The sequence below is a fragment of the Melanerpes formicivorus genome, unplaced genomic scaffold, assembly GCF_026170545.1.
Source record: "Melanerpes formicivorus ecotype bairdi unplaced genomic scaffold, bMelFor1.0.p_v2 SCAF_31, whole genome shotgun sequence".
NCBI lineage: Eukaryota > Metazoa > Chordata > Aves > Piciformes > Picidae > Melanerpes > Melanerpes formicivorus.
This window is the reverse complement of record NW_027142383.1, coordinates 8,430,086-8,454,389: the sequence shown is the minus strand read 5'-3', so window position 1 is coordinate 8,454,389 and position 24,304 is coordinate 8,430,086. Positions and strand designations below refer to the sequence as shown.

The window sequence follows — 24,304 nt, the reverse complement described above, 5'->3', positions numbered from 1 at the left end:
GCTGTGCACTGTTCATATCACAGGCAATTCCGTTTCATGTACTGAATAAAATACTTCAATTCTCTGACTAGGAATCAACCCCAAACAAATCTCCCATACATTTCCTTTATTAGAATAAACCTTTATTAGAATAAACCAAACCAGGTTGGAAGAGACCTTCAAGATCATCGTGTCCAACCCATCAACCAATCCAACCCACCCAAACAGCTAACCCATGGCACCAAGCACCCCATCAAGTCTCCTTCTGAACACCTTCAATGACGGCGACTCCACCACCTCCCCGGGCAACCCATTCCATAGCGCAATCACTCTTTCTGTATAGAACTTCTTCCTAACATCCAACCTGAACCTCCCCTGGCGCAGCCTGAGACTGTGTCCTCTTCTTCTGGTACTGGGTGCCTGGGAGAAGAGACCATCATCAGCCTGTCTACAACCTCCCTTCAGGTAGTTGTAGAGAGTGATAAGGTCACCCCTGAGTCTCCTCTTCTCCAGGCTAAGCAGCCCCAGCTCCCTCAGCCTCTCCTCATAGGGCTTGTGTTCCAAACCCCTCACCAACTTTGTTGCTCTTCTCTGGACTCGTTCCAGCAAGTCAACATCCTTCCTAAACTGAGGGGCCCAGAACTGGACACAGTACACAGTACTCGAGGTGTGGCCTAACCAGTGCAGTGTACAGGGGCAGAATGACCTCCCTGCTCCTGCTGGCCACAGTGTTCTTGATGCAGGCCAGGATGCCATTGGCCCCCTTGGCTGCCTGGGCACACTGCAGGCTCATGTTAAGCCTACCATCAACCAGCACCCCCAGGTCCCTCTCTGCCTGGCTGCTCTCTAGCCACTCTGACCCCAGCCTGTAGCACTGCATGGGGTTGTTGCGGCCAATGTGCAGAACCCGGCATTTGGATGTGTTAAATCTCATGCCTGTTGAGGTCCATCTGCAGAGCCTCTCTACCCTCCAGCAGATCAACTCTTGCCCCCAGCTTGGTGTCGTCAGCAAATTTACTGATGATGGACTCAATGCCCTCATCCAGATCATCAATAAAGATGTTAAAGAGCACAGGGCCCAGCACTGATCCCTGGGGCACACCACTAGTGACTGGCTGCCAGCTGGATGTGGCACCATTCACCACCACTCTCTGGGCTCGGCCCTCCAGCCAGTTCCTAACCCATCGCAGTGTGCTCCCGTCCAAGCCATGGGCTGACAGCTTGGCCAGCAGTTTGCTATGGGGGATGGTGTCAAAGGCCTTGCTGAGGTCCAGGTAGACTACATCAACAGGCCTCCCCACATCCACCAGGCGGGTCACCTGATCATAGAAGGAGATCAGGTTGGTCAGGCAGGACCTGCCCTTCCTAAATCCATGCTGGCTAGGCCTGATCCTTTGGCCATCCTGTAAGTGTTGTGTTATTGAACTCAGGATGACCTGTTCCATGATCTTGCCTGGCACTGAGGTCAGGCTGACAGGCCTGTAATTCCCTGGCTCATCCAACCGGCCCTTCTTATGGATGGGCACCACGTTGGCCAGCTTCCAGTCCTCTGGGACCTCGCCAGTGAGCCAGGACTGCTGGAAAATTATGGAGAGTGGCTTGGCCAGCTCATCTGACAGCTCTCTCAGCACCCTAGGATGAATCCCATCTGGTCCCATGGACTTGTGGGGATCCAGGCTGCTAAGGAGAGTTCCAACCACCGCCTCATGGAACATAGGGAAACTGTGCAGCTCGCTGGCTCCTTCTGCTAGCTCTGCAGGCCAGCTGTCAGGAAGACGTTCTGCCCTTCTAGTAAAAATTGAGGCAAAGAAGGTGTTAAGTATCTCTGCCTTTTCCTTATCCTTGGTTACAATGTTCCCCTCCGTATCCACCAAGGAGTGGAGGTTTTCCTTCCCCTTCCTCTTACTATTAATGTATTTATAGAAGGACTTTTTGTTGTCCTTCACAGTAGAGGCCAGTTTAAGCTCCAAGTGTGCTTTTGCCTCCCTAATTCTCTTCCTACAAGACCTAGCAACATCCTTAAACATTCTGTGGGTTGCCTCCCCTCGCTTCCTAAGGTGATACACCCTCTTTTTTTCCCTCAGTTCCATTAAAAGTTCATGAACCATCCAGGCTGGCCGTCTGCCCCGGCGGCTCATCTTCTGGCACATTGGCACAGCCTGTCCCTGAGCCTTCAACAATTCTTCATTGAAGTAGGTCCAGCTCTCCTCTCCATAACTACATGATGTCATTCACCCCACACTGTGTGATGAGGATTTGATGTCTTTGCAGCCATGGAGCAGCTCACTGCAGCACAGCTGTGACCAAGAGACTGAGCAGCAGGCTGTCAGTTTGCAGCATGCTCTGACAACAGCTTTACCTTTGGTTTTGAGCCCACAGGCTCATAAATTTCCCTGAACCATACAATGAATTGGCTCTTCCTCATCCTAACTTCAGCACATCCAGACATTTTTGGCATTTTTGGAAAAACACAGCCTCATCAGGAAGACAGCTGGGGCAGCATTAATCTAGAAGGACTGGATACTGCCAGTTAGAAGACACATTGATTCCTAATCTGCTCTATTAGGGTCAAAATGCCAGCTACAAATATAAAAAGAATTGCATCATTTGCTTCCTATCTTTGCAGAATCCAAAAGTAAGTGCAGAAGATCTTGCTGTGACTAACAGCACTGCTGGCTGTAAAGGACATTGGTCTCAAAAGCAGGAATAGAATAGAATAAAACAGGTTGGAAGAGACGTTCAAGATCATCGCGTTCAACCTATCACCCAACACCACCTAATCAACTAACCCATGTAACCAAGCACCCTGTCAAGTCTCCTCCTGAACACCTCCAGTGACGGTGACTCCACCACCTCCCCGGGCAGTCCATTCCAATGGGCAATCACTCTCTCTGTGTAAAACTTCCTCCTGACCTCCAGCCTGAACTTCCCCGGGTGCAGCCTGAGACTGTGTCCTCTTGTTCTGGTGCTGGCTGCCTGGGAGAAGAGACCAACCTCTGCCTGTTTACAACCCCCCTTCAGGTAGTTGTAGAGAGCAATAAGGTCACCCCTGAGTCTCCTCCTCTCCAGGCTAAGCAGCCCCAGCTCCCTCAGTCTCTCCTCATAGGGCTTGTGTTCCAAGCCCCTCACCAACTTCGTTGCCCTTCTCTGGACTCGTTCCAGCAAGTCAACATCCTTCCTAAACTGAGGGGCCCAGAACTGGACACAGTACTCGAGGTGTGGCCTAACCAGTGCAGTGTACAGGGGCAGAATGACCTCCCTGCTCCAGCTGGCCACGCTGTTCTTAATGCAGGCCAGGATGCCATTGGCCCTCCTGGCCACCTGGGCACACTGCAGGCTCATGTTCATCCTACCATCAACCAGCACCCCCAGGTCCCTCTCTGCCTGGTTGCTATCCAGACACTCTGACCCCAGCCTGTAGCACTGCATGGGGTTGTTGTGGCCAATGTGCAGAACCCAGCACTTGGATGCGTTAAATCTCATGCCGTTGGACTCTGCCCATCTGTCCAGCCTGTCGAGGTCTCTCTGCAAAGCCTCTCTACCCTCTAGCAGATCAACTCCTGTCCCCAGCTTGGTGTCATCAGCAAATTTACTGATGATTGACTCAATGCCCTCATCCAGATCATCAATAAAGATGTTAAAGAGCATGGGGCCCAGCACTGATCCCTGGGGGACCCCACTACTGACTGGCTGCCAGCTGGATGTGACACCATTCACCACCACTCTCTGGGTTCGGCCATCCAGCCAGTTCCTAACCCAGCTCAGAGTGCTGCTATCCAAGCCATGGGCTGACAGCTTGGCCAGGAGTTTGCTATGGGGGACGGTGTCAAAGGCCTTGCTGAAGTCCAGGTAAACTACATCCACAGGCCTCCCCACATCCACCGGGCGGGTCACCTGATCATAGAAGGAGATCAGGTTGGTCAGGCAGGACCTGCCCTTCCTAAATCCATGCTGGCTAGGCCTGATCCCTTGGCCATCCTCTAAGTGCTGTGTTAATGCACTCAGGATGACCTGTTCCATGATCTTGCCTGGCACTGAGGTCAGGCTGATAGGCCTATAATTCCCTGGCTCATCCAACCAGCCCTTCTTGTGGATGGGCACCACGTTGGCCAGCTTCCAGTCCTCTGGGACCTCTCCAGTGAGCCAGGACTGCTGAAAAATGATGAAGAGTGGCTTGGCCAGCTCCTCTGACAGCTCCCTCATCACCCTAGGATGGATCCCATCTGGTCCCGTGGACTTGTGGGGATCCAGGCGGCTGAGCAGATCACCAACTACCCCATTTTGGAACAGTGGAAAACTATGCTGCTCCCTGGCTCCTTCTGCCAGCTCTGCAGGCCAGCTGTCTGGAAGACATTCTGTCCCTCTAGTAAAAATTGAGGCAAAGAAGGTGTTAAGTATCTCTGCCTTTTCCTCATCCCTTTTCACAATGTTCCCCTTCGTGTCCACCAAGGAGTGGAGGTTGTCTCTGCCCTTCCTCTTGCTATTAATGTATTTATAGAAGGACTTTTTGTTGTCCTTCACAGCAGAGGCCAGACTAAGCTCCAAATGCGCTTTTGCCTCCCTAATTTTCTTCCTACAAGACCTAGCAACATCCTTAAATTTTTCATGGGTTGCCTCCCCTCTCTTCCAAAGGTGATACACCCTCTTTTTTTCCCCTTAGTTCCATTAAAAGTTCTTTAACCATCCAGGCTGGCCGTCTGCTCCGGCGGCTCATCTTCCGGCACATTGGCACAGCCTGTCCCTGAGCCTTCAACAATTCTTCCTTGAAGTAGGACCAGCTCTCCTGGACCCCTTTGTTTTTAAGGGCTTTATCCCAAGGAACCCTCTGAATTAGTTCCTTGAGTAGCCTGAAGTCCGCCCCCCGGAAATCCAGAGTGGAGGTCTTCTTGCTACCCCTCTTAGCTTGACCAAAAACCGAGAATTCAATTATCTCGTGGTCACTGGCCCCTAAGCACCCTCCAACCACCACATCACCCACCAACCCTTCCCTATTGGTGAAGGGGAGGTCAAGCATAGCCTTGCCCCTGGTAGGCTCACGCAGCACCTGGGATAAGAAGCTGTCCTCCATGCATTCTAAGAACCTCCTAGATTGCCTCTTCTCTGCTATGTTAAGATCCCAGCAGATATCAGGCAACTTGAAGTCACCCATGAGAACAAGGTCAGGCAATCTTGAGAGCCTTAAGCTGCCTATAGAATGACTCATCAACATCCTCCTCCTGGTTGGGTGGTCTATAACAGACTCCAACCAGGATGTCAGCCCTTTTAGCCTTCCCTCTAATTCTTACCCACAGGCACTCAACCCGATCGTCCCTAATCTCCGTCTCAAGGGCATCTAGTGCCTTCCTGATGTACAGGGCCACCCCTCCACCCCTTCTTCCTTGCCTGTCTCTCCTGAAGAGCCTGTAGCCATCAATTGCAGCACTCCAGTCATGTGAGTCGTCCCACCCCATCTCTGTGATGGCAACTACATCATAACTTTCCTGCTGCAGCAAGGCTTCCAGCTCCTCTTGTTTGTTGCCCATGCTTCGTGCATTAGTGTACATGCACTTCAGCCGGGCTGCTGGTTTCACCTCTGGCTTATCACCCCCAGATCCCAGCCTGGGAAGACTGGTTTCAACCCCTTCCCCCTTCGAAACTAGTTTAAAGCCCTATCTATGAGACCTGCCAATTCCCTCCCCAGAATCTTTTTCCCTTTGAGGGATAGGCCATTCTCGTACACTCTGATCTTACCCCTCCTCTGGGACAGATGTGCTCCATCTGTTGCCAGCTGGCCTGGTGCAGCAGAAAGTTTTTCAAGATCAAAAAACCCAAAGTTCTTTTGGCTGCACCAGCCTCTAAGCCACTTGTTGACTTCAGCTGCTGACCTGTTGCTTATGGTATTCCCACCTGCAACTAAGGGTATAGACGAAAAAATTATTTGTGCACCTGATCCCTCAACCAGATCTCCCAGGGCCCTGAAGTCATCTTTGATAGCCCTGAGAGTTCTGGTTGCAACATCATCATTCCCTAACTGCATAACTATCAAGGGATAATAGTCAGAGGGCTGCACCATACCAGGCAGTCTTCTGGTAACATCTCCAACCACGGCTCCTGGAAGGCAACAAACCTCCCTGTGAGTAGGGTCTGGCTGACATATGGGGCCCTCTGTTCCCCTCAGGAGGGAATCGCCAATAACAATTACCCTCCTCTTTTTTTTAAGGGAGCAAGTCCTGATGCCGGGGGAAGGCTGTTTAACCTTACGCTGTTTCACCTTAGGTCGTTTCACCTTAGCCTGTTTTGCCACAGGGAAAACCCCAGATGGTGTGTCCTCTGATATCAGAATCACCTCCCCCTCAACCTCCAATGCCCCGTACTTGTTTTCCAAGGGCAGTGGGGGGGATGAGGGGAGGCAAGGAGGTTTAACCTTGCATCTTTTGATAGGAACCTGCATCCATTCCCCTCTTCTTTTTGGATAACTGGCCTCTGCTGGGGGGGCCTGCAGAGCCTGGTTACTCAGGTTTGTCACCCTTCTGCAATTGCATACATCTCTAAATCTAGCAACCTTGTCCTTCAGTCCGGCCACCAGGCTAAGCAGACAGTCGATCTGCTCACACCTAAAGCAGGAGCCATCCCCTCTACCCTGCATCTCAAGTGCCAGGTTCCAGCACCGTCTCCAGCTAGATGCCTGGACACTTACCTCTTGCTTATGACACCTACCTATCTGCTTATATTCCCCCTCAGTCTGAGTCGAGACTGACTTTTTAAAGGAGTTATTGCGGTGAGTTACCACCATGGCTAGCCCTGCCCACGGGACCTACTGGAGAAAGTTTTTTATTTTTTTTTTTTAAATTGTGGCGGCACGCGCGTCTGAGCGAGAAGCCGGGCTGAAATGGAAGCTGCCGCGAGCTGCCGCGGGCTTTGAAACTGCCGCGGCACGCAGGGACCCGAACGATCCTGAACACGTGGAGAATCGGTGAGAGCCGATTCCTGCCGAGCGCAGAGACTCTGTGCGGGTCCTTCAGGGCAAAAAAAGCAGCAGTCCGTGCTTTTCCGAGGCTTCTGGTCTCGATGTGTGTTCCCGGTGGAGCTTACCGCTGAAACAGAAGAGAGGAAGTACAGGCTGTGGATGGCTCCTTTCCTCTAACAGTATCCCCATCAAATGAAAAGCTGAAGGAGAGAGACAACTGGTAGGTCCCAAAATAAGGAAGGGATGAGTTGGCAAAAGTCTTTGTGTGACCAAATGTTTCTGGAAGTCTATGAGCATGGTTTCATACAATGCCCAGTGCATTAAGTGAAAACAGGAGGCTGAACTCAAGTACTTTTTTTTTTTCCCCTCTACAGTTATAGAAAAAACTTTTTTTCCCCCCAAACCCAAGGAAAAAGTCGTTTTACAAATGAGGCGTTTCTGAGATATATAAAAAAGATGGTGGTGGAGTCATTAAACTAGGCAAGTGCAGGACCTAGAAAAATCAAATCAAATAATCAAAACCAACATGCATAAAAGGAAAGTACCAAGAAGGGCTGCCCTAGCTGACAAGCCACCGGGTTTGAAGAGGACAACGATTCAAGTGTTTCTAGCCATGAAGGGATTCACATACCCAGAGCAGATATTATGTGAGAAACCAGACCTATTATTCAGATACTCCTGGATAAACTGAATCACAGGGTAGGCAATAAACACTGCCCTTGAAACATTTCTAGTTTATAGCTCAAACAACCCTGAACTAGGAGGGCACTAGGATATCAAATGACTTTCCAAAACCACCTGAAAAGAAGCCAGAGATGCTCCAGGATTCATTTTTGCTTAAAGAGCTTAATATCTTCTGCACACCAAGAGTACATTGCTTCCAGCCTCAACAGGCAGCTTTCTGCCAAGACTGCAGGAAGGTAAAAAAAATTCAGAACACAGAATATTACACACAATTAATTACGTGCTTAATTGCTCTCTTCTCTAACAGCCTAATGAATAGAGCAGCTTTAGTTTCAGTAGATGTAGCCCAAAGTTTCAAGTCCAAGACAGGAGACAGGACTCATTTGAAACGCCTGTGCTAAGACCAGACACGTTTGTGGGACCAGCAGCAAACACTCACAATCACTAACACCCCTGTCCCTTGCTTTCCACCTGGAGCATCCAGGAGCTAACATGTGTTGGGCTGTGCCACCTGAAAACAGAAGGTTATGGAAGCTGACAGACTCCAACTAAGAGAATCTGGCTCAGTGGACAACCATGTGCTGGCAAAGCTTCCTTGACTCTCCACTTCTTTGGCCAGGACCTGGTTGCACTATGGACTCAACTGACATTTCAGAGTCAGGAGACTGAGAAGTATCCTAAGGCAACTTTCATTTCAACCTTCCCCAGGCACACATCAAAGTGATACACTGGGAAGCCAGATGGCAGGAAGCAGGTTCCAATTGTATGCATAAACTGCAAGTTAACTACAAACTCCTGGCAAACAGCCCAACTGCAGTCAGAGGCACTTGCCCCCATTAAAACCCAACAAAATAAAACAAAAACAAAGTCTCTGAGCAAAGCTACTCACAAAACAAGCATCTCATTTGAACAGCTTTTACTCCCTCTCTGCACTCTGTACTTGCATAAGGCATCTTCCTGCCATCTAAAAGCAAACTGTTCTGTCCTTTCTAGCCAAGTCACCTTATTCTCCCTCTCCTAACAGATCTGCACGCAAAAGAAACAAGTGTTTTTCTTTCTTTCCAACATTCCTGGCCTCAAATACCATATCCATCTTGTTGGAATTCTGCAGGGAAGGCCCATGTGTGCCAGTTCATCCACAGACTGATACCTGCTGCCAATTCTTTTACAGTCCCGAGGTTCAAGGGACAGTGGTTTTGGGTTTGCATTTGGCATTAACACTGAGGAGAATGGGCACACGGACACAGCTGCTTCAGTCAGACATGAGCCCATCCAGACCATCCTCCAAGCTGGCCAGACATGAGGCAGCCCTAGTTCCCAAGTCCGGTAGCTGTGTTAGCACAGCACTGTGCCCATACTCAAAGCCTGCTTAGAGGCAGGGTGTATTAGGCTGGGCACTGTCCTACACTGTCTGGCCAACTTCAATCAACCACAGAGGATGCTGGGGCTGGCTGCACCCAGCTGTGAACATCCATGCTCCTGCTCTGTGAGACTCCAATTCCTCTGCAGCTCTTCCTCTGAGGAGTCTCTTTCTTATGTTGTAAACTAGTAGCCACATTTGGGATTCCAGGTATCCTCCCTGACCACAGCCATGGAAATTCCTTATAGCTGTTTGATGAAGACATAACTGCTGACACTACAGAGCAAGAGGGGCTATTTATGCACAAGTGTTTCCAAGCACTCTGAACAACTGTCCTTTAGAGGTGCAGCACTTCCCTCAGAATTCCTCAGTTCCACCACAGAATAAATGCCTAACTCCCTTCTTATCAACCTCTCAAAAACACAGGACAGGTTATTTCAAAGTAAACTAAAAAACAGAAAATTCAGCTATCCACAGGAAGAGCAGTGAATCCAAGCTCTTGGGGAAAAAAGGCAGGAAATGAGACTATGAAGAGTGGTCAGGGAATGCAGCAGATCACTGCTTCTTTGCAGTTGTGCTCCACAGACACATGCAACCAAACTCAACTTTGCACATGCAAGGAAGTTACTCCATGTTCCAAGGATGCAAGAAAAGCCACATCTTAATTCCCTGACACAGGACTCAAAGGACAGGTGTGTGCCACCTCAGAGCTCAAGTAACTACCCCAGAAGATCAAGGAACAGAACTCTTAACATGAACTGTTCCTAACATTGAGTTGTCCTTAACAAATGCCCTGGAGCAACTTAAGGCTGACAACTTCTCCATTTTATACTTCCTTCATTTAAAAAGGAGATTAAAAAACCAAACCAGATTTAGTGAGCTCTAAGTGGATTTTTAGGAAATGCAGTGAGAAACCCTTCAGTTACACACAACTTCCAGTGCCAGCCCCCTCAGTCTTGCCCCAGTAAAGGCAAACAGGGTCAAAAAGCCTAATCCAGTTGCTAGAGTGTGAGACTTCTGTCTGCTTCACAATAATTTCTCACTACCTCTTGTCTGAAGCCTTCCATGATTTGAAATTAACAGACTAATCATCAAAACAAAAGTCAGGCCAGTATTTAAGTTACCTTCAGCAGCCTTCAAAGTCACAGCCATGGACACAAACTGCACAAGCATAGCTTATTTGCAAAGCTGATTTAATCCTTTCAATCAAATTTTAGCTTTTCTTATACACATCAGTATTTCAAAATAACATGAACATTTGAATGTATGCTTTCACATCATTTGGGTTCATTTGTAGACTCATTTGTCACTGTGGAACTCAAAAAGGCATGATCCAACAACTCAGGCAGGCTCAGGTAGCAATAATCAGAAGGGTGACAAAGGAAGATTGTTTACACAGAATTTTCTGCTGGTTTTTATGGGAACAGCCTCCATACCGCACAGGGAGCACCAGGCATTACTTGGTCTGTCAAGTATGGTCTGAGATCTAAAACAGGGTGCCTGTAGTTCTTAGCAAAGCATTACGTCACTGAATTTAGAAAGTTGAATTCAGCATTCAGAGGATTCAACAAGAAAGATTTTTGAAAGAGCAAAGAAAAAGTATTTTTCATTTTGATTTACAGTGTGTGCAGGAATAGTGAGAAGAACACTGACTAGAACAAGTTCTAACAAACATTCATTGCTGGTGACAATCAAGATGAGAAAATTTACATTTGAAGAACCTGACTGCAGTGGGTTGAGAGAGAAGGCCTAGCTTTCTCTCCCCCACAAAGAGGAAAAAAAACAACACAGCTAACTCAGTCGGAGAAAGCAAAGGGATGTAGCTATATTTACAAGCAATGGGAAAATGCAAGATATATACAGAATATATACAGTATTCACAACATATATACAGAAATATACAGCAAGGAAAAAATAATACAGGAATGAAATTCCCTCCTCCGGACAGAGGAGGGTTCCCCCCAGTACCCCCCTCTCACCCCACCTCCCTTTTTTCCCCAAAGAGGGTTAGAGAGAGAAAAAGGCAGTTATTAAGGAAAATTAAATTTCAGTAGGCCTCATGCAAATTAATTGCAGGATTAGTGCTTATCAGGTATCCAAGGTAAAACTCCGACACCTCAGAAGCAGACAAGCCGGAAAAGCAGGACAGAGAGAAACTGAGAAAAATTCCAACTGAACTCATAACTTAAAACTGCATTCTACCAATGAAATCCATTTAGAATATCTGATTGTTTTTGTTACTATTCCAAAACATTCAGCCAGAGTGTCCCAGCACTGTCCCTTTCTTAAAGGCACAGCCTCAAACAGTCACAGTCCACCCCTTCTAAACAATTTCATTGGCTGTTCATACTGTCCATGCAATCCAAAACAATATTTACAGTTCGTAAGTAAAGTCCATAGTCCATTCCAGCTATACTCAGATGTAGATGATTCAAAAGTCCGAGAAAATCAGAAAACGAGCAGAACAGAAAACAGTTTTTCTCTTCGCAGATGAAGCGAAGAAAAGGAAACAGGGATTCTTAGGGTCTCTTAGTTGACTCAGGGCTCTCAGGGTTCACGCACCATAGATTTCCTCATGGACCCTTCCTTTGGACGCGATGTAGCTGTACAACAGTCTGAAATTAAACTCTTTCAGCTAAAGTTAAGTTTCTTTGTGGAATACACTGAATTTCACCATTCTCTTGCATTACCCAATAAGTGTGACCCGGACCTTCAGCTGAAACCACCCCTCGGACAGGTTTAGCCTCTCCTGAGGGAGAAAATACCCAAACAGTTTTACCTAATAGATTCTTTTCTCTAACAACAGGAACTCTATCACCTTCTACTTTCTGTAGCAGAACACAGTATCACAGTATAACTTAGGTTGGAAAGGACCTCGAGGATCAGAGTGCAACCTATCAACACAGACCCCATGACTAGACCATGGCACCAAGTGCCACGTCCAATCTCCTCTTGAATGCCTCCAGGGATGGTGACTGTGATGGGTTAACACCTTTTTCTGAAAACAAAAGAAGAAAGCAGGGTGGAGGGCTTGCGGGTACTTTACACTCCCTGAAGGGCGTCTCCCCCCTGGGAAAGCTGAGTCTGTTCCACTCCCCCCTCCCTGCCCAGCAAGGGTATAAAAAGCAGGACCTCATAGCTGTTGGATCTCCTTTTTGGCTCCTGCCTCTGCTGGATGAGAGCTACTGCAGCTGCTCTCCTGATCCTCAGCCACGTGGCCGGACCTGATCCTTCTCCCTGCTGCCTCTGCGCCTTCTCAGAGAAGGACTGGTTTTGTATTATTCTTTTTCTATTCCCCTCCCATCCATTCTTGTTCCTTGCCCTTGTGAACCTTTTTCCCTGTTATTGCTATATATATATTTTGAAGAAAAAAAATTATTTGCCTCTCTACTTCCAAGCTGACTCCAGATTGTTGCTTAGTGGATTTGCTCCTTACCTTTTTTTTTTTTCCCTCCTCTCCCTGTTTGGAGGGAGGAGGTGGGGGGGGGAAGTGGGGAAGAGATTCTCAGCCTTTTCCCCATTTGAGCTTTTAACTCTCAGTTAAGGCTCAAACCACTACAGTGACTCAACCACCTCCCTGGGCAACCCATTCCAATCACGAATGACTCGCTCGGTGAAGAACTTCTTCCTCACCTCGAGTCTAAACCTCCCCTGGCACAGCTTGAGACTGTGTCCCCTTGTTCTGGTGCTGGTTGCCTGGGAGAAGAGACCAACCCCTTCCCGGCCACAACCACCCATTAGGTGGTTGTAGAGGGCAATGAGGTCACCCCTGAGCCTCCTCTTCTCCAGACCAGTCCAGCTCGGTTCACTGAACCTCTACTACTTTACCAGCCAAGTTGCTTGTGCTAAATGTTTTTCCCAGTTTTTCAAAGATCCACCCCCCATGGCTTTAAGAGTGGTCTTCAACGGACCGTTATAGCATTCAATCTTCCCTGCAGCTGGTGCACAGTAGGGAATGTGGAAAATCCACTCAATACCGTGCTCTTTTGCCCAGTTCTTTACAAGGTTGTTTTTGAAATGAGTTCCGTGTCTCCAGAGGATTTGTCTCTCCAGACCGAGAATGGTGTTGCGTGCAGTTGCATGCGGAACTGGATAAGTTTCCAACTATCCAGTGTTTGCCTCTACCATAGTCAGCACGTATTGCTTACCAGAACGAGAACGTGGTAGAGTGATGTAGTCAATCTGCCAACCTTCACCACACTTGTACTTGGACCATCTGTTACCATACCACAAGGGCTTAAGTCGTTTTGCATGCTTAATAGCAGCACAAATATCACAGTCATGGATGACTTGTGTGATAGCATCCATGGAAACGTCTATGGATCTGTCACGAGCCCATTGGTATGGTGCATCTCTGCCTTGATGTCCTGACGAATCATGAGCCCACCGAGCTAAGATGATCCCACCTCGGTGTTTCCAGTCGAGATCAAGATTAGAATCCATGTCTACTTGAGAAACTCTTGCAGCTAGATCTGCCTGATGGTTGTGTTGCTGTTCCTCAGTAGCTTTGCTCTTAGGAAGGTGAGCATCAATGTGTCTCACGTCTCACCTTCACTGGAATCCTCTTGATTCAATCAGCAATGTCCTGCCACAGGTTGACTGCCCAAATGGGTTTTCCTTTCCTCTGCCAACCATTCTTCTTCCAGTTCTTTAGCCAACCCCATAGAGCATTGGCTACCATCCATGAGTCGGTGTAGAGATAAAGCTTTGGCCATCTCTCACGTTCAGCTACGTTGAGAGCTAGTTGGACAGCTTTTACCTCTGCGAACTGACTGGATTCTCCTTCTCCATCCCTCGCCTCTGCAACTCGGCGTGTTGGACTCCACACTGCAAACTTCCACCTTTGCTTGTTTCCAACAAGACAACAGGAACCGTCTGTGAACAAAGCATACTGCTTTTCATCATCAGAAAGGTCATTGTAAGGAGGAGCTACCTCAGCACGCGTTACTTTCTCCTCTGGAGGTTTAGCACCGTTGGTACCTTCAGGCCAACTTGAGATCACCTCCACTAGACCAGGTCTTTCAAGATTTCCCATTCGAGCTCTCTGTGTTATCAGAGCCATCCACTTGGACCAGGTTGAGTCTGTGGCATCATGTGGTGTGGAGCCTTTGCCTTTGAACATCCAATTCAAAACTAGTAATTGGGGAGCTAAGAGAAGTTGTGATTCAGTTCCAGTCGCTTCAGAAGATGCTTTCACTCCTTCATAGGCAGCTAGAATCTCTTTCTCTGTTGGAGTACAGTTAGCCTCTGAACCTCTGTAACCTCGACTCCAGAAACCAAGAGGTCGTCCACGTGTCTCACCTGGAGCTTTTTGCCACAAGCACCAGGTTGGTGCATTAGCAATGTCTATGGTAGCATACCATTTGGCCTCTTTGGATTCCAGCTCATATTGGAGTTCCATCATGTCTGGCACTGCTGCACTCATAGGTGGTGTCACTTCATTCAGGGCTCGGTAGTCGACTGTCAGACGCCAGTCTCCATTCTGCTGTCGCACAGGGCACACTGGACTGTTGAAAGGTGAATGAGTTTTGCTGACGACTTTCTGAGTCTCCAACTGACGAATCAGATTCTGAATGGGCAACAAAGAGTCACGGTTGGTTCTGTATTGTCTGTGATGTACAGTCTGAGAAGCAACCGGCAATTTAATGTCCTGTATCTTCTGTTGTCCCACAACTGCAGATTCATCAGAAAGCTCAGGTCTAATGGACAGCTTCAGTGACTCAGTTGGTAGGGTGTGGAAGTATGAGTGTTGAGGTCATGGGTTCGAATCCTGCAGTGGTCAACAGAAGCTGAATCTTATACTTCAAACCACAAATATAATTTCTGCATTGAACATTTACCCAGGTGATCGATAAGGAGGCCCAGACAATACTTGTAAATCAGAACTGAACATATTGAAAAGAACAATTGCTTAAAAATCAAAAGCACCTTCATATTTGCTTGTCCGACTCGAGCAAGCAATAAATCCAGCTATTTTCGTGCCGCACGTTGGGATGGCCAATTTAAAAAAAAAAATGTAGTGGGTTGAGAGAGAAGGCCTAGCTTTCTCTCCCCCACAAAGAGGAAAAAAAACAACACAGCTAACTCAGTCAGAGAAAGCAAAGGGATGTAGCTATATTTACAAGCAATGGGAAAATGCAAGATATATACAGAATATATACAGTATTCACAACATATATACAGAAATATACAGCAAGGAAAAAAAGAATACAGGAATGAAATTCCCTCCTCTGGACAGAGGAGGGTCCCCCCCCTGTACCCCGCTCTCCCCCCTACCTCCCTTTTTTCCCAAAGAGGGTTAGAGAGGGGAAAAAGGCAGTTATTAAGGAAAGATGAATTTTAGTAGGCCTCATGCAAATTAATTGCAGGATTAGTGCTTATCTGGTATCCAAGGTCAAACTCCAACTGCTCAGAAGCAGACAGGCTGGAAAAGCAGGACAGAGAGAAACTGAGAAAAATTCCAACTGAACTGAAGTTGCATTCTACCAATGAAATTTGTTTAGAATATAGTTTCATAGTTTCATTCAGGGTTGGAAGGGACCACAAGGATCATCTAGTTCCAACCCCCCTGCCATGGGCAGGGACACCCCACACTAGATCAGGCTGGACAGAGCCTCATCCAGCCTGCTCTTAAACACCCCCAGGGACGGGGCCTCGACCACCTCCCTGGACAACACATTCCAGGGTTTCACCACTCTCATGGTGAAGAACCTCCTCCTCACATCCAGCCTGAATCTCCCCACCTCCAGCTTCATTCCATTCCCCCTAGTCCTATCACTACCTGAGATCCTCAGAAGTCCTTCCCCTGCCTTCCTGTAGGCCCCCTTCAGATACTGGAAGGCGACAATTAGGTCACCTCGGAGCCTTCTCTTCTGCAGACTGTACAGCCCCAACTCCTTCAGTCTGTCCTCATAGGAGAGGTGCTCCAGCCCTCTGATCATCCTCGTGGCCCTTCTCTGGACACGTTCCAGCACCTCCACATCCCTCTTGTAATAGGGGCTCCAGAACTGGACACAGTACTCCAGGTGGGGTCTCACCAGGGCTGAGTAGAGGGGGAGGATCACCTCCCTCGACCTGCTAGCCACACTTCTCCTGATGCAGCCCAGGATCTGATTGGCTTTGCGGGCTGCAAGTGCACACTGAGAGCTCATGTTGAGCTTTTTGTCCACCAGCACCCCCAAGTCTCTCTCCTCAGGGCTATCTGATTGTTTTTGTTATTATTCCAAAACATTCAGCCAGAGTGTCCCAGCACCGTCCCTTTCTTAAAGGCACAGCCTCAAACAGTCACACTGACCTACAGGACACACACCGAACTCACCTATAAACATTTACCTTTCTTTCCTGCAAACACCCAGTAACAGAAGCAAACAGACTACAGAACTGTGCAGAGGGATGCATTGCTGTGTTTAGACAGGTACATACAGAATGGTGGGGTTGGAAGGCACCTCTCCAGACCACTGAGTGCAACCCTCTGCCAAAGCAGCACCATTTAGGGCAGGTCATACAGGAATCCATCCAGGAGAATTTTGAAAGTCTCCCCTGAAGGAGACTCCACAACCTCTCTAGGCAGCCTCACAGCAACAAAGTGTCTCCTCATGTTGAGGTGAACCCTCCTATGCTCCAGCTTGTACGCACTGTTCCTTGTCCTGTGACTGGGCACCACCAGCCTGGCACCTTCATCTGGACCCCCATCCCTCAGATAGTGATAGACATTTATCAGATCCCTTCTCACCCTTCTCCTCTCTAGACTAAACAGCCCCAGGTCTTTTAGCCATTCTTTATAGCAGAGATGTGGAGGTCCCCCAGTCATCCCTGTAGCTCTTCATGGGACCCTCTCCAGCAGATCCTTTTCCCTTGAACTGGAGAGCCCAAAAGTTGACACAGCATTCCAGGGGCAGAGTAGAGGGGCAAGGAAACCTACCTAGACCTGGCCAAACTCTTCTTGATGTACCCCAGGATGCTCCAAGGCCTTTCTCCATGGAGCTGCCTCCCAGCAGGACAACCCCTAGTCTGTACTGGTACCATTTCTGCCCAGATGCAGGACTCTGCACTTGTCCTTTTTGAACTCGATGAGGCTTCTCCCCCAGCTGTGAAGCCTGAGTGGATCTAAATGGATGGCAGCACAGCCTGTGGGGTGTCAGCCAATCCTCCAGCTCAGTATTATCAGCAAACTTACTGAGAGTCCACTCAATCTCCTCACCGACCAATGAAGATCATTGAACGGAACTGGACCCAGCACTGATCCCCTGGGGAACGTCACTGGCCACAGGCCTTCAACTGGACTCCGTGGCGCTGACCACAACCCTCTGAACTCTGCTGCTGAGCCAGTTACCAACCCACCTCACATCAGCTAACCCACTGCTCTTGAGTTACCTATGAGGAAGTTACGAGAGACGGTATCAAAAGCCTTGGTGAATCAAAAGGTAAGCAGCACCTATCCCACAAAGGAAACCATACGCTGACACATCTCCATCTTCAGTGCTGTCAAGACCATTTGGGGAGGGCTGGGGAAGAATGTGGCAATGCCAGCGACGAGCAGTGTGAGCCATCTGGCAGTGCAGGGCTAGAGCCTGACATGGTGGTAGGCCATGCTCAGCATAAATGCAGAGCCAGCTAGCAGTGTAGCAAAACAGTGCTGTGCCTGCAGCATGTAACTAAAACAGGGCACTGGTAGCTATAAACACAGAAAGGACAACAACACAGGACATGCACCTGCATCAACAAGCCTCACGTGTCATTCGTAGTTGGACCAATAATCTATAATAGTGCGATGTGTGGTCACTTGTAGGGAACCAATGAAGCCATGCCAACAAGGCACTCCGAGTTTATATAAGTTGTAGCAGTTGCCTTGCTACACACTTCTGCCTTTCCTTTCCCTTCTTCTATGCTTTACTTTACTGTGCTATAGGCCTGCAACACTGGAACAATAAAGGAACAATACTCGATCATATTGGTCAGCTGTATTGACTCCAATCTCCGTCGTCCATAGGAGAACACAGTTATCAAAACCCCGGGGAGAGGGGAGGTTTAGGAAGAAATTCCACACAGAGAGAGTGATTGCCCATTGGAATGGGCTGCCTGGGGAGGTGGTGGAGTCACCATCATTGGAGAGGAGACTTGATAGGGTGCTTGGTGGCATGGTTTAGTTGATTGGATAGTGTTGGATGATAGGTTGGACTCCATCTCAGAGGTCTCTTCCAACCTGGTTTATTCTATTCTATTCTGATGAGGTCACCTCTCAGTCTCCTCTTCTCTAAGCTCACTCAGTCTCTCCTCATATGGAAGATGTTCCATTCCCTTCATTACCCTTGTGGCTCTGCACCAGACTCTCAAGTAGCATACTGTCTCTCTTGAACTAAGGGGCCCAGAACTGGACACAATATTTCAGATGTGGCCTCACCAGTGCAGAGCAGAGGGGGAGGAGAACCTCACTCAACCTACTGGTCACACCCCTTCTAATCCACCCCAAAACGCATTGGCCTTCCTGGCCACAAGAGCACACTGCTGCCTCATGGTCATCCTTCTGTTCCCCAGGACCCTTTCACCTTCACTGCTCCCCAACAGGCCAGTCCCCAGCCTACACTGGTGCCTGGAGTTGTTCCTCCCCAGGTGCAAGACTCTACACTTGCCCTTGTTGAACTTCATCAAATTTCCCCCTGCCCAGCTCTCAGCGTGTCCAAGTCTGGCTGAATGGCAGCACAGCCTTCTGGTGTGTCAGACACTCCACCCAGCTTGGCATCATCAGCAAACTTGCTGACAGTGTGCTCTGTGCCCTTGTCCAGGTCACAAAGGAAATTTTAGCTCGATGTGAAAAACCATGCTGCTCCAGAGGGGGCTAGACCTGAGCATCCTGGGATCAGTCTCTCCTCTCTAGCAACCAGCACCAGAACAAAGGGACACAGTCTCAAGTTGTGCCAGGGGAAGTTTAGGCTGGAGGTGAGGAGAAAGTTCTTCGCTGAGAGAGTCATTCGTCATCGGAATGTGTTGCCCAGGGAGGTGGTGGAGTCACCATCCCTGGAGGTGTTCAAGAGGGACATGGCACTTGGTGCCATGGTCTAGTCATGAGGTCTGTGGTGACAGGTTGGACTCGATCTTTGAGGTCTCTTCCAACATTGGTGATACTGTGATTTTCATAAGAGAGGTCCTGCAGACCATTACAGTTTTGCTCCTGCACAGGGTCAGAAATGCTTACCATCTCATCAGGGACCAGCATGGAAGTGCTCATCTCACCAAACCCAAACAAACCAAAAGAAAACAAACAACCCTATCCATTCTTAATTGAAGTTGGCAAAACACACACATTTAAGTTTTAACTCATTAGAAATCTCAAACTCAATTATCTACACAATCTTCAATCTGAGCTCCTAGTACAAATTAAAGGCCAAGTCACTCTGTCTTCATTTCTACCCTTCTCTAAAATTAAGATAATAGTGGAGTTTGCAGCATAGGTATTCCCTGAATCAAGTTTGGCCCTGTGCCATCCCAGTGGCCCTAAGTTTTATTACTTCTTTTTTCAGTAGTGCTTTCTAAAAAGGAAGTAAGCATCACGTAGTAAAGAACTAAGCAACTCAGCTCAAGCAGGGAATTCTGAGGTACAGCAAAAGCATGTGTGCACAGACAACCATCACTGTAAAACAGTTTTACTCCTAAAGGTGGGAAGCACTGGGATGCAGCAAATTCAAAAGCACTCCCAGAAACTATACCCATGTGTACACTTGGGAATCTACACTTCAGCCCAAAAGAGCAAACTTAAGGGAGGGCACAGCAAGTGCTGTATTTGAAACCAGAAAGATCAGATAGAGGGTGCAATGGGTTGGGGCAAACCCCCCCACCACCACGCGCAGAAATAACAACTCAGACAAACGGATTGCAAAAGTGATGGAAAGTTTAAATAGAGAACAGTGAGTGTGTGCAAAGAACTAGAAACACAGTGACAAGAAGAACCCCAAAATAGACCCAGAAAGATCCCATCCCCACCTGAGGGTGCACCCAAAACCCCCAGGGCTCCTCCTTCCCCCCCCACTGCTAGGATAGTCTCAGCAGGCCAGATCTGAGACTGCCCATCCCCCCGTGGCCTTGGGCCTAGCCAGGCCCATGGCCGGGAGATCTCTCCCCCAGTTACCAGGTGGCGAAGAGGAAGGAAAGAGAAAGTGCCAGACACCGCCGTGAAACTTATAGTGGTGCAAGGGATCATGGTAGAAAATAACCTAACTTCCTGTGTCCACCCACTGGGCTGACCTTCTGGACACAGGAAACACCCCTGTAGCAAAGGGCACCCAGCCCAAACTACGACAGAGGGGAACACTTGCAAACATTTGTAACTTGCTGTGAAGAGATTTTTCCCAGCTCTAGAAAGCAAGCCCTCACTCATCTGGGACTTGGCAGCAACAAAAGGCCAAAATTCATATTTTTATTAAGTGAAATACTTCAGCTATTTGAAAGAGCAAGAGAGGTCAACCACTCGGAAGCTACCGTGCTGCCAGTTAACTGCAGGGGCTCTGATTTAACACAGAGGGAACAACACTACTGACACTTTTTTCCCAGCTCTGTCAAAGACAAAGCAGATCTAATTCCCATCACGTAAACAGAAAAAAAGACTAAGGTAACACAAGCTTTCCTTTTCAAACCGAAGACAGGAATGTGTCTAACATACCTGAGTTTGGGTACAGGCAGACATCATTGATATCATGCTCTGGCTCCATCGAAGTAAATATCTTCCCCTGGAGTTGCAGGAAGAAAAGACATTCAAGAACTCCAAACAATGTCATTAGATTCATTACATCTACATACTAGGAACAGCCATTATAGAAGCTACAAAAAAATGATGGAACAATATTTTATTGTTCTGCAAAATCTGTTCCACCTTTGTTCAAGTGTCTGAACGTAACAGAGGGAACTCAATGCTGTGTTTTGTCCCTGCTCTCATCTCTTCAGGAAGTGTGGCCTACTGGTTCCTGAGGACACAGCCAGGTACAGCTCACACTTCTGTGCTCATCTGACACGTTTATTTTAATCTTTTATTCAAAAGGGAGGGCAAGGGCCATAAACTTCTGGCACATTGTCACTGTAGCCCTCATTTTATTAGCTGTGAATGTGGTAGGTTTAGATTTTATTTTGGCAAGTTTCCTTGCATGAAACCACAGACTGAAAGAATTGGATTCTGGAGCTTGGTTCTTCCACCCTGCTCATGTCAACATAAAATGAAATACAGCTCTACAGCTCAGCACTTTATTTATAGACTCAGTATTAGAGAGGTCAACATATACCACTGCTTTTACTACTTTTGTCTAGATAGCTTAGACTAGAATTGAAGATACTTGAGAAAACCAAACAGAACCCAGCGCGTGGCAGAAGAGAGAGGAGGCAGCTTGAGGAGCGCAGCTCTGGGAGTTTGGCTTTTGGCTTTGATTCCCTTGCTTTTCAGGCGGTAAGGGGCTGGTGGCTTGGGACTTCCCGAAGAGAGGAGGAGGGGCAGGGGGCTCGGATTGCATATCTGCCTGAGGGCAGTGATGTAGCTGGGGAGGGGTTGCCGCGGAGACCGCGCGCAAACCAAACAGAACCCAGCGCGTGGCGGAAGACAGAAGAGGCAGCTTGAGGAGCGCAGCTCGGCTGCTCACTAACAGGGGAAAAAAAAAAAAAAAAAAAAACAAAAGCCATACGGAGAGGGTGGTTGCTGCAAGATGGTCACCACTAGAGCAAAGGCTAGCAGAAGGACAGTGGGCACCCAAACAGAAACCACACACAAGCATGCAGATGTTCAGGTAGGTGGCTGCAGTGAGTGCTGGAGCCTGGCACTCAACATGGAGGATGGAGGGTGCAGCTCCTGTGTCAGGTGTGAGCAGGTCAGTGATCTGATGAGCATGGTGGTCAAACTAAAAGAAGAGGTGGAAAGGCTAAGAGCTAGAAGAGATGGCGAGCAGAAAATTGACGATTCCCATAATGTAATCTCTTCTAAACCAGAACAGGGGGTAACACTTAGGGGAACAGGGAGTTTGATACCTTCCCAGAAGCAAGATTCTCAACCTCCCTGTAGTAACCCACATGAGCAGGGCCAATGGGAACAGGTCTCTGCCCGACGAAAGAAATGCAAACAAAGGAAGTCTGCTCCTGTGAGCAGCACGCTGCCTCCAGTGCAGTTACAGAACAGGTATGAGGCTCTGCAGGAGGAACAGGTCATTGGTAAGGTCGAGGACTCAAGAAGGTCAGAAGCTGCACCAATGACAGGTTGCCTCAGGCCAGCCATCAAAACTTACCCAGAAAAGAAACCTCGTAGGGTCATCGTCATAGGAGACTCCCTACTGAGGGGAACAGAGGGCCCAATATGCAGACCAGACCCATTTCATAGAGCGGTCAGCTGCCTCCCTGGTGCCCAAGTAAAAGACATTGTAGATAGAATTCCCAACCTCGTGAGTCCTTCAGACTACTACCCACTGCTGGTCTTTCAGGTGGGCAGTGACGATGTAACAATGAGAGGCTCACAATCTATTAAAAAAGACTTCAGAACCTTAGGGCAACTGCTAAAGGGATCAGGGGCTCAAGTCGTGTTCTCTGCCATCCCTCTAACGACAGCAATGGATGAGGACACACTGAGGAAGGGCCGACAGATCAATTCATGGCTCAGGGGCTGGTGCCATCGACAGGGCTTTGGGTTCCACAATCATGGATTGGTTTTCAAGGCACCTGAGCTGAAAACAACTCATGGGACACACTTGTCCCAGAGGGGGATAAGAATCCTGGGGCAGGAATTGGCAGGGCTCATTGATAGGGCTTTAAACTAGATTTGAAGGGGGAAAGGGTTAATAGTCTCCTGCTGGCTGGTGACAAACAGAGGGGCAGCTCACCAGCAGGAGAGAGAAGGAGAGCTGGTAAGGGCTCTAAGCTTGCTGCCCTGAGGCAGGCCACGAATGATCCACCAGGACATTCTGTGGAAACCAAGGGGATTTGGCACAAGAGGAGGACAGGGCCAGCCCAGCTGAAGTGCTTCTATGCGAATGCGCACAGCTTGGGCAACAAACAGGATGAGTTAAGGGCCACTGTGCCACAACATAGTGGCTGTTACTGAAACTTGGTGGGATGAATCCCATGACTGGAATGTAGGCATAGATGGGTATAAACTCTTTAGGAAGGATAGGCAGGGAAGGAGAGGAGGAGGTGTTGCCCTCTATGTCAATAGCCAGTTGGAATCAGTGGAGCTCCACCTGGGGAGGGATGATGAGCTAGTTGAGAGTGTATGGGTTAAAATTAAAGGCAGGACAGGGGAAGGAGATATTACTGTGGAGGTCTCCTACAGGCCACCTGACCAGCAGATCCAAGCAGATGAGGCCCTCCATAGGCAAATAGAAGCAGCTTCCAGGTCACAAGCCCTGGTCCTCATGGGTGATTTCAACCACCCGGACATCTGCTGCAGGGACAACACAGCAAGGCACCAGCAATCCAGGATGTTCCTGGACTGCATATCTGCAGATTGGAGCTGGGCGTTGGGGTCGGGGAGCAGAGTAATACCCTGGAAATCCATGAGGAGTTAGTTCGGGACCTGCTGAGCCACTTGGATATCCACAAGTCCATGGGACCAGATGGGATCCATCCTAGGGTGCTGAGAGAGCTGGCGGATGTGCTAGCTAGGCCACTCTCCATCATTTTCCTCCAGTCCTGGCTCACTGGTGAGGTCCCAGATGACTGGAAACTGGCCAACGTGGTCCCCATCCACAAGAAGGGTCGGATGGAGGAACCTGGAAACTACAGGCCGGTCAGCCTGACCTCAGTGCCAGGGAAAGTGATGGAGCAGATTATCCTGGCAGCAATAACTGCGCACCTGAAGGATGGCCAAGGGCTCAGGTCCAGCCAACATGGATTCAGGAAGGGCAGATCCTGCCTCTCCAACCTGATCTCTTTCTATGATCAGGTGACCCGCCTGGTGGATGTGGGGAGGCCTGTGGATGTGGTCTACCTAGACTTCAGCAAGGCCTTTGACACCGTCCCCCACAGCAAACTGCTGACTAAGCTGTCAGCCTGTGGATTGGACCACTACACTCTGTGCTGGGTTAGGAACTGGCTGGAGGGCCGGGCCCAGAGAGTGGTCGTGAACGGTGCCGCATCCAGCTGGAGGCCAGTAACCAGTGGTGTCCCCCAGGGATCAGTGCTGGGCCCTGTCCTCTTCAACATATTCGTTGATGATCTGGATGAAGGGGTAGAGTCAGTCATCAGCAAGTTTGCAGATGACACAAAGTTAGGGGCAGATGTTAGTCAATTAGAGGGTAGAAAGGCTCTGCAGAGGGACCTCGACCGACTGGAAAGATGGGCAGAGTCCAATGGGATGGCTTTCAACAAGTCCAAGT

The 24,304-nt window shown here is 48.7% G+C and overlaps 1 protein-coding gene across 1 annotated transcript in view; it reads right to left on the bottom strand.

Annotated features, from left to right (window-relative positions):
• LOC137449645 (nucleolar protein 10-like) overlaps positions 1-24,304 on the bottom strand; it is a 51,944-nt gene that overhangs the window by 8,345 nt on the left and 19,295 nt on the right. Inside the window, 1 exon segment of the mRNA XM_068155362.1 lies at positions 20,623-20,689. Coding sequence (XP_068011463.1) covers positions 20,623-20,689 — 67 coding nt within the window.